The 9,507-nt window shown below is 38.9% G+C and overlaps 1 protein-coding gene across 1 annotated transcript; it reads right to left on the minus strand.

Annotated features, from left to right (window-relative positions):
• Nucleotides 1-1,850: 1,850 nt before the first annotated feature.
• LOC125972098 (cholinesterase) lies at nt 1,851-9,156 on the minus strand. The gene is made up of 10 exons (XM_049725475.1): nt 9,000-9,156; nt 7,844-8,143; nt 6,814-7,039; nt 6,133-6,262; nt 5,889-6,040; nt 5,466-5,652; nt 4,408-4,718; nt 3,951-4,160; nt 3,409-3,566; nt 1,851-3,190 (listed from the first exon to the last, which is right to left on the minus strand). Exons 2-10 carry the CDS (start codon nt 8,133-8,135, stop codon nt 3,093-3,095), a joined length of 1,764 nt encoding a protein of 587 aa, XP_049581432.1. The 5' UTR covers nt 8,136-8,143; nt 9,000-9,156; the 3' UTR covers nt 1,851-3,092.
• Nucleotides 9,157-9,507: the final 351 nt, after the last annotated feature.

Below are 9,507 nucleotides of genomic sequence, written 5' to 3' on the forward strand. Positions count from 1 at the left end.
ACGATCAAACCTACGAACAATTTACGAGTGGTCAATCGCCCTACCATGCATGTTTTTGGAATGTGGGAAGAAAGGCACGGGAGAACGTGCAGACTCCACAAAGAAAGGCCGGAGCCGGAATCAAATTGTGAACTGTGAGGCAGACGTGCTAACACTGCTCCATTGTGTCGCCGTGGAATATTCCTAAACTTGAAATTTAGAATACATTCTGCTGTATTAACTGCCGCTGCTCCTAGTTTGGCTATTCCATACACTCCGTCCACTGAACCAATCAATTTGCCCTGTGGAGTACCATGATCTTGAAGTTGTGTTTAGGAAAGATGAGGTCCAGTCACTCTCTCCGCACCACCCATATGACTGCGCCACTGAATTAGTTCCCAATGCTCCATTGCTAAATGTGAAACTGTTCAAAGTGTCGAGACCTGAACAGAAAGCCTGAAGACAGTCTCGTCTCTTATTGGTGCTGGATTATTCGTCACTGACAAGGATAAATCTTGTCACCATTGCGTTGATTACGGTGAACTGAATGACATTACGGTGCAGAGTAGAACACTGGTTAGCACGTCTGTGGGTTTTCTCTTGATATTCCAGTTTCTTCCAAATCATGCATGGTAGGCGGACTGAACTCTCCACATTGCCGGTAGGTGTGAGTGTGAGTGCGAATGATTGCTCCTCTCTTTGTGCTCTGCGATTGGCTCGCAACCAATTCAGGGTGTCCCCTGCCTACTGCCCAAAGTCAGCTGGGATATGATCCAGCACTCCCCCGACCCTCGTGAGGATAAGCGGCATGGATAATGGATGGAAAGATGAATGACATTACCATTAAGAAAAAGTTTCCACTCCCCCTCATGGACTCAGCATTTGTTCCTTTCTGCTCATCTACTATTTTTACCAAATTCGACTTGCACAATGGGCGGCTCGGTGGCACGCTGGTTAGCACGTCCATCTCACAGTTAGGAGGGTGCCGGTTCGATTCCACCTCCGACCCTTCCTCTGTGGAGTTTGCATGTTCTCCCCGTGCCCGTGTAGGTTTTCTCCGGGCACTCCGGTTTCCTCCCACATCCCGAAAACATCCTTGGTAAGCCAATTGAGCCCTAGGTGTGAGTGCGAGTGCGGATAGTTGTTTGTCCTGCGATCGGCTGGCAACTGGTCCAGGGTGTCCCCCGGCTACTGCCCGATGACTGCTGGGATAGGCTCCAGCGCACCCGCGACCCCCATGGGGACAAGCGGTATAGAAAATGGATGGATGGATGGATGGATGGATGGATGGATGGATGGATGGATGGATGGATGGATGGATGGATGGATGGATGGATGGATGGATGGATGGATGGATGGATGGATGGATGGACGGACGGACTTGCACAACACATACCATTTGGAAGGAATGAAAGAGGATGATGAGTACAAAAAATGGCATTCAGTTCTCCTCAGGGGCACTCTGAGTTTTTCTGTCTCTATTTTCGTCTGCTATGCAGTCCATTTTTTGTCTGTTAACAGACCATTATAATTTTTTTTTAAACTTTGCTTTCATATAATGCCATTGTGGAAGCAGCCTTGTTATTGCAATAATCTCAAACTCGTTAAGCATGACATTTATACTTTATGGTTTGAGGCAACTTTCTTCAATATTTATCATCAGTGGATCAGGGCTGGGAAGATGGATAATTTTCATATAATACCTTGTTACAAAAAAAAAACAAATCAACTAAATAAATCTGCATTTTTGACAGGTCACGTCAATGATTTTCTGATTAAATGCAAGGTTTAAATGACACTTATGCCAGCAACTACCACATGAGATGTGAGCATGAGCTGGTCCATTAAAAATGAAATACAAGGACACAAACTTCATTAATAACGGGTGTTTTTCTCTTTATTATAGGCTGCTTGTGCTTAAATGAAAGAGGAAGAAAGTGTGTATTTTGACAGAAAATCATCGATTCAGTCGCACTGTAATTTCACTTAGTTATAATCCTAACTATAAGAGTATCAACTGGTATTGCTGATTGGCAAATTAATGCTGCATTGTATCTGACAATCACACATTTATAACGAACACAGGAAATTAGTCCTTATCACTCAAGTCAATAATGTAATTGGGGTTATTGCAGGCGTTTAAACATGAGAATAATGAATGGCACTTGCTTTTTGTGAATACTTCTCATTTATCTGCTTGAATGGAACAATGGTCTTGGCAATCACTGTTTAAGTCCACTGTCAAGCCGTTGACAACACGTCCCACCTTAACTATGCCTTTGTGTTGAAAATGCTCATTTCTGTAGACGTGTGGGAGCGGACTCTAATTAATGAATGTGTCAAAAATGTTGATCACCACTCAATCTTGACATCTGTCCCCCGGCAGCTGTTATTTTTTTACTCAATAGAAATCACTCTTTCCTAGTTTGGGTATGAAACAACTGTGTCTATTTTAATTGTATTCAGTTGTCATGCCTGCAGTTTTTCTATGCATGACCATTCCGTCTTTCTTTAACTAGACTGTGATGTGGTATTTTTTTTTATGTATTTTTTTTTAATGTTAATGAAAATGTTGGTAAATTATATTTTAGCGTGTGTTTAGTGTGTGTGCTGACTTATTCTTTCACACATACAAAAAAAATACCTACACCTCATAATTCAAAAATAATTTATTTTACTGTTAACATGGTATGAATAAACCAAAACCCTTTTAAAAAAAAAAAAAAAAAGAGAAACACTTAAGTTTTAGTCTAATTTAATACTATAAAACATCATGTTTCACATGGATTAAGGCTTCTCTTGTAATGCATTTTATGCACGTATTGCCAATACTTTATTAATATGCATAGAAACAAATATATTAGTAAAAATACAGACATTCCCTGATGTTAAAAGCAAAATAAAAAACACTTTGGCCTCATGAAATGTAACACTACTTGCTCTATTTCTGCTCCTGGTGCAAGTCAGGTCCAGTTCTTTGATTTCAAGTCCAGTTCTCTGATTGTTGTCGAAGTATGGTATACACAATTCATTTAATTCAGTCGGGTCTAAAATGTAATAAGAACTTTAGCTATTGTCGCCAAGATAAGAAAAATATTTTCCTCCTGTGTACTTTACCAACAGACTAAAATGATAAACAATGAAATCATAAGAAACGTGAAATTGTAGCGGAGCATTATTCCATTTGCAGTCATACAAGCCTCTCGCTCATCTGTGGACAAAGACAGACACATACTCGTAGGATTTTTTTTAAAGTGATCATGTTATATACCGCACATTAATTATAAATATGATATACTGTGGAATATAACCTGTTTTGTAAACACAGGGAAACCTAAGTGTGAAAGATGTGTGGTCTGATTGATAAAATGTCTGTTTTGTAGTTTAACATGTTTTTGTTTGTTTTCGCATAAAATTGGAGAAACCTACCTGAAATCTTCTGTATTCCCGGCATCACTTTATTCCACAAGTAACAGTCTTTGGCTCTCATCATACTTCGTTTTTCTGGAAGGTCAGAGTTCAGTGTGAAATACTCTTGGCCTTCAGGGGTGAACAAGGGCCATGCAACCCCGTCAATTCCTGGATTTCTGAATAGAAATGGATACAAAAAGATTTGAGATGCATTCACACAATACCAGAAAAATTACATTTACATAGGCTTTAAGGGCAGTTCATTCTAAATATCAATCCCCAATAAAAGTATCATGAAGAAAGTATAAGTTCATCCACCTTGCTGCAGTATAATTTTATGTTGTCTGAATTTGTGCTCTCTCTTGTTCCTTACGCGATAAGTAAGAGGGAACACATCAAATCCACCTGTTGCATCACTGGTGTTGTTTAATTTTTTTTAGAAAACCCTAATCTTTCACAAATGTTTGAATGAACCAAATACACGATTAGGGGAACGAAACAGTCGGTGATTGATAAGTGCCGATAATTTTGCTCATATGTACGTATTTGCTTATACATACCCCGTCCTTGCAAAGTTGCCCCAGTGTTTCAGAAACTTCTTGGTCATGTTCACTTCCGTCATTGTGTATCCCCATGTTCCATTCAGTGGCAATCCGAACACAAACTCTATCTCGTAACCATGTAAAACACCCATCCATGCTGGCCAAGGATTTAAGGAAGATTGGTGGTCAAAAAAGTATTGGAATATTTTACCGCCCTGTTGTGAGTACCTGAGGGGAACAAATACAGAGTAACTGAATTTGTAGGTCATTAAATAAACACCATTGCAATATAACAGTAACAATAAAACATGCTTGCTAGTATTACCAAGGGTATTTTCTTTCTTTTACGTCCTTCTCATCAACCAAGCTGGCAGGTAAATGAGCTTTAAGGTGGTAGCTCATTTACATACCGGTTGATCAAACTGCCATAAGTAAACCAACATTACTCTAATACTATCAACATTCTTGAATTTACCTGTGAGCAAACTCTAACAAAGGACAAACAAAAAATCGGTCTCCAACCAGATCCCCCAGGGAGTCACGGTTTTTCATCATATTATGCTCATCCGTCCAATCGGTGTAGTGGAAAATCGCTCCTGTTTCTGCAACACCGTCTAAGCCTGCCATAGCAAGCCGCACTCCTTCCATGAACTCCATCCTGGTGATGAGACTCTGACTGGTGATGTTAAATCCTGGCATCCCATAAACTAAAAAGTAGGTCCCTTCATTCTTGTTTAATCCAAATAACACTTCTTTCTTTGGAAGTGTATTACTCTGCAGCAACACCTGTGAAAAAAAAAGTGTTTTTTGAGTTATTATTTGGACTTTAAGTCATGTTTGTCTTCCATTCATATTAGTCTTCTGTGAAGCAGATCTCTATACACAGTGTTTACAGAATTATACTTTGTTTGACCTGTCACGCACGAAATAGAGGACAGTGTTTGCCTGGGAGACCAAACAGCCAATGATCCTGAGAAGGAGGACCTGAGCACCTTTTAAAACTATGAAACCTAAATTCAGTGTAAAACTCATGGGCTTATTGGCTATTACACTATTTGACGCCTCACTGTATTGCAGGCGGAATATTTTTGGAGCTATCAGCCATCAGTGCCCAGTCCGTCCCTGTCTGAATACATGTTTATTTGGTAAGAATTGCTGTGCAGAGGTCAAATTTGGTTAGCTGGTGACTTTGAAGATGAATCCTGTGAGGGTGGTTTACAGATGAAAAGCAAAAGTGGCTGTTTGTGGTTTGTCTGTTTTCTGCAGATCATTTATGCAGAAAGTCATTCCACTTCATATGACTATTGTTCATTAATGAGTGTTTTTGTAGCTCCGAATACTTCAAAGCATGAAATCCCTTTTCCCTAGTGGGGCATACGTGCTAGTTTCAGAAGACAAATTCTCCATTTTTTTTATACTATACTCATTATTAGATAGCATCAACAGACTCAAATCAGGATATGAGCCTAAAATCGTACAGTCTAAAGTGTAAAACCTGAATCTTGTGCCATACCCGGATAGACTCAGACCTACTTCAATTTCATCAGGCAGGAAGTCCCCATCCACAGTAGGTACAAAGGGAAAGGGCATTATTGTCAGTTCTGTGACAACATCATATTGCCGTGAGGTTATCACCCAGGGATCAGTCGTTTGTAAACAGATGTCCAGTTGAGCTGGAGAAGATGTGGGGCAGCCGATTAAAGTTGCCAGCATCATGGACCTGGATGATAAAGTAACAATGTGGCTGTTTAATCTTTAAGACACCAGGTTCAAATAGTCACATTGGTATGCTGGCTTGTAAAAATAAGAGTAGTACTTAGGGCCATGATATACTACTTTAAAAATAAGCAAGGGTTGAAGCCTGTCACAATATATTTGAAGATCAATGTTGGGTTTAGAGTTAAAAAAAAAAAAAAAAAAAAAAAACACCACAGAGATAGAAAAACTTTTCATTACCTTTCATAGGCATCAGTCTTGCCGACTGACGCCCATGGTGCAGTTGGAGAACCACTCTGCATGACAGCTCTTTGAAAAAGGTCATGACTACCTGGGGAGAGGAGGTGGTAGCCGACAGATGCAGACCCAGCACTTTCCCCAAAAATTGTGACCTGTGCAGAACAGCAAATCAAGAGGAATCAGTTTGTTACCTTGCAAGTTAATTACTGTTTCAATCCGTAGAATACAATTTCAAACTTCTTACCTGTGACGGATCACCCCCAAAAGCGACAATATTATTGGCTACCCATTGGAGAGCTAACCGCTGGTCCAGGAGACCTGCATTGCCCTGGATGTTGTTGTCAGGCAACGCCAAGAAACCAAGTGCACCTAGTCTTAATTACATGAAATTGTGATTGTCAGAGTTAGTTCTGTAGTGATGCAGCCAAAAAAATTATAATTACATAACGTTTAGTTCAGTTGTATTCAACGTTTGAGTGCAATACATTTCAGTTAGCTTTTAAACTTTTATTTGATCTTTTTTAATTTAATGTGTATGTAATTTAAATAGAATTATTTTTAAGTGCATATTTCCCTATATTTAGGCACTGTTCAAATTCATAATGTTTCAGAGACTTTCAAGGATACTAAATGTACTTTGTAGAGAATATACGTAAATTTGTCTCAATTTTTTTTATGCCTACTCTATGCTATGTGTACTTTAATGTTGGTCATGGTACTTGGAGAGCTTAGATTTTTTTAGGTGCATGGTGATTGACGTAAAAACTTTGATATCTACTGCCCTTGTTAAAACCATTCAACGGTAGGTCAATGTTAAATGTCATGGAGAAGGATTTGATCCCACACCAGCTGCAACAAAGTCCACTAGTTTGCTAGAAATCGGTCACCATTATCATATAATTGGATTTACACTCAAAGTTCTCACCTATAATTCATTGATACCACAACAACACTTTCAACTTTACTTAGGTAGCGGCCATCATATAGGTCCAGAGAGGATGTTCCTGAATGAAACCCCCCTCCATAGATCCAGACAAGGACAGGAGCCAGTGGACTCTGACTATCTTGGTTGAAAGGGGTCCAGACATTTAGATATAGACAGTCCTCGCTCAGTTTAGTGTTTGGGTTCCACATCTCGGCACCCATAAAACCTAAAAAAATAAGAAACTCTAGTTCATCAAGTGAAATGTGAGAGTGAATCAAAGACTGCTACAGGGACTCACACTCTTCTCTTAGATATATGGAGGTGAACTTTATTGTTAGTCATAAATTCAAGCGCCTCATTTTATGAGCATGGATTATAAAAAGATGGCAAGCGTGGGTTCTGCCAACGTAGTATCTAATTTTGGTTTTCAAATCTATATTTGGAGAAATTTGGGTGGCATTTGTAGTGTACATATGGCTGGTACTATCTGGTTTCCAAACAACCCTCCCTGACAGGTGGTTGTGTCTATAAATAGCAATGTATCTGTGACCCAAGCTTGTTCCATCTACAGTAGGCGGCTTGGCTTGTCGAACTAGACACGTACAACAGATAAATAAGGTAGAGAAAAAAAAAGCAATTTTAGCTTTTCTTTTTTTTTTTTACATGTCATTGGTCCATTTTTTATTGGTCCATTTTTTTAATCGCATACTAGAAGTGATTTGTTGTACAATATGAAAGCACTTCCTCTTGAGATGTCTTGGTGGGGTTTGTAGTATTACTTTCCAAATTTTTTCCAAATGACTTCTACGTTTTGAAATATTAGTGCAAACAGTATTTGTCAAAATCCCAGCATGAGCCAAAAAACACATTGGTGGCAAACGATACAGTTCCCACCCATCACATACTCTCCTGCCAAATGTTCTTTTTCAGTCTTTCATTTTGTACAGTGCCATAGCCCAACAAAAGAACAAACTAAATGAGAAAACTGGAAATGAAAAACTGTGACTGTCTGTGTGTCAAGATGTCATACCTGGATAGAATGTATCCGGAATCTGGTAGCAAGAATTTGCATAGTTGGTGGCATCTAACACCCCCTCCCATCTTTCTGCAGGCTCTGGAGCTCTGAATCTCAGTTCGCCAAGAGGTGGTTTTGCATAAGGAATTCCAAGAAAGGTTCGGATACTACCACCGAGCACGGGAAGATATTTTCCTCTAACTTTCCCATTGCGAGTATTGACTACAAGGTCATTCTGTGTGGTGAATGACAGGATGGAAAGCAGCATGAGAAGAGCAAAGTTCATGTGTCCTGAATGTGTCGCCATTGACAATCCTAGCAGAAACACATACATACATGCATAAGGTTTCATATTAGATTCCAGACTAAAATAATCAGAAAACGTTGCTGTCAAGCCTGATGTGGCATGCAGGACGTAATTTTTTAAAAGTTGTGTCTTTAAAAAAAAAAAAAAAAAGACCGGATTACTTCTTTTCTGCAGTTGCACTGTAGAATGTCAAGTATGCAATTATGGTGCAACATATTTTTGATATGTAGTTGAATTTGATTTATGTTTGTTTTTCATCGTTAGTTAACTGAATACGCAAATGTTATTTCCAGTGCAATTAATGCAGTTTCTTAGAGTTTCTTTCTTTCTTTATTTTTAACAAAACATAGATTGATCTAATGTATGGGCATTTATAGGTTCTACAATATTTTTATTAACACTACAAGAAAAAAATCTGATTAACTTTACGGTATCATTCCACACAGGAGCGTTTAAAGTCATTTGTGCAACAGGCATCTCTGGATGAGAATAAACATGTTGAAGTGAATGATTGTTGTCCAATACAGGCAAATAATATGCAATAATAATTAAGACAAATAGTAAAGAATACACAAGGTAATTGGAGCATACTTCTGTAAATTGTTAGTAAAACACGCCATATGCGCGCCAAGAAGCGCAATAACAAGATTGCGTGCGCGTGCGTGCAAAGTGAAAGCACCTCACATTGGACTTTGAAACACATAGTGATAATCCCAATTATCCCGTCATTTTGGGGATATTCCGCACGCACGAGTCTCAACGCAAAAGGTGCAAATGCCGTCCAACAATGACGCGCGTCATTGAATAAAACCTGAGCGCCGAATTTAATAGTTACCCACTGCAAGTTATCCTATGACGTCTTACCTTGTCAGACGCAGTTTCATTTAGCGTGGAGTGGACGCTGTGTTTGACATTGGGAAGGCGTGGAATCATGCTTTCTGTCCCGCGTCCGTGGATTTATCCCCTCCCAGCGTTATACAATAGCGGCTCCCCAGACTCCAATGTTATTGTATGAATAGAACTACGAGTGATAATGAGAGCAAACTAGAGAGTTGAACCATGTGACCAAGCTTTACCTGGGCCAATCTGCAGAACACACACCTGAGAGACTATACTTTTTCCATCTTCTTTATTTATTTATTTATTTATTTATTTATTTATTTATTTATTTATTTATTTATTTATTTATTTATTTTTATTGATGGCTTTCTACTCTGAACACACAGTACTCTATTCATCTTTACCACAATTGTTTTACAATATAATACATCCTTATTTAGTGTAGCTCTTTCCCAAGTTTGTTTTATAGGTTTAAAGGTCAGCTACTAAGATCAGATAGACTTGTATGTCTTTCATCCGTTGCATTCATTCT

This window comes from Syngnathus scovelli, chromosome 7 (assembly GCF_024217435.2).
Source record: "Syngnathus scovelli strain Florida chromosome 7, RoL_Ssco_1.2, whole genome shotgun sequence".
Taxonomy (NCBI): Eukaryota; Metazoa; Chordata; class Actinopteri; order Syngnathiformes; family Syngnathidae; genus Syngnathus; species Syngnathus scovelli.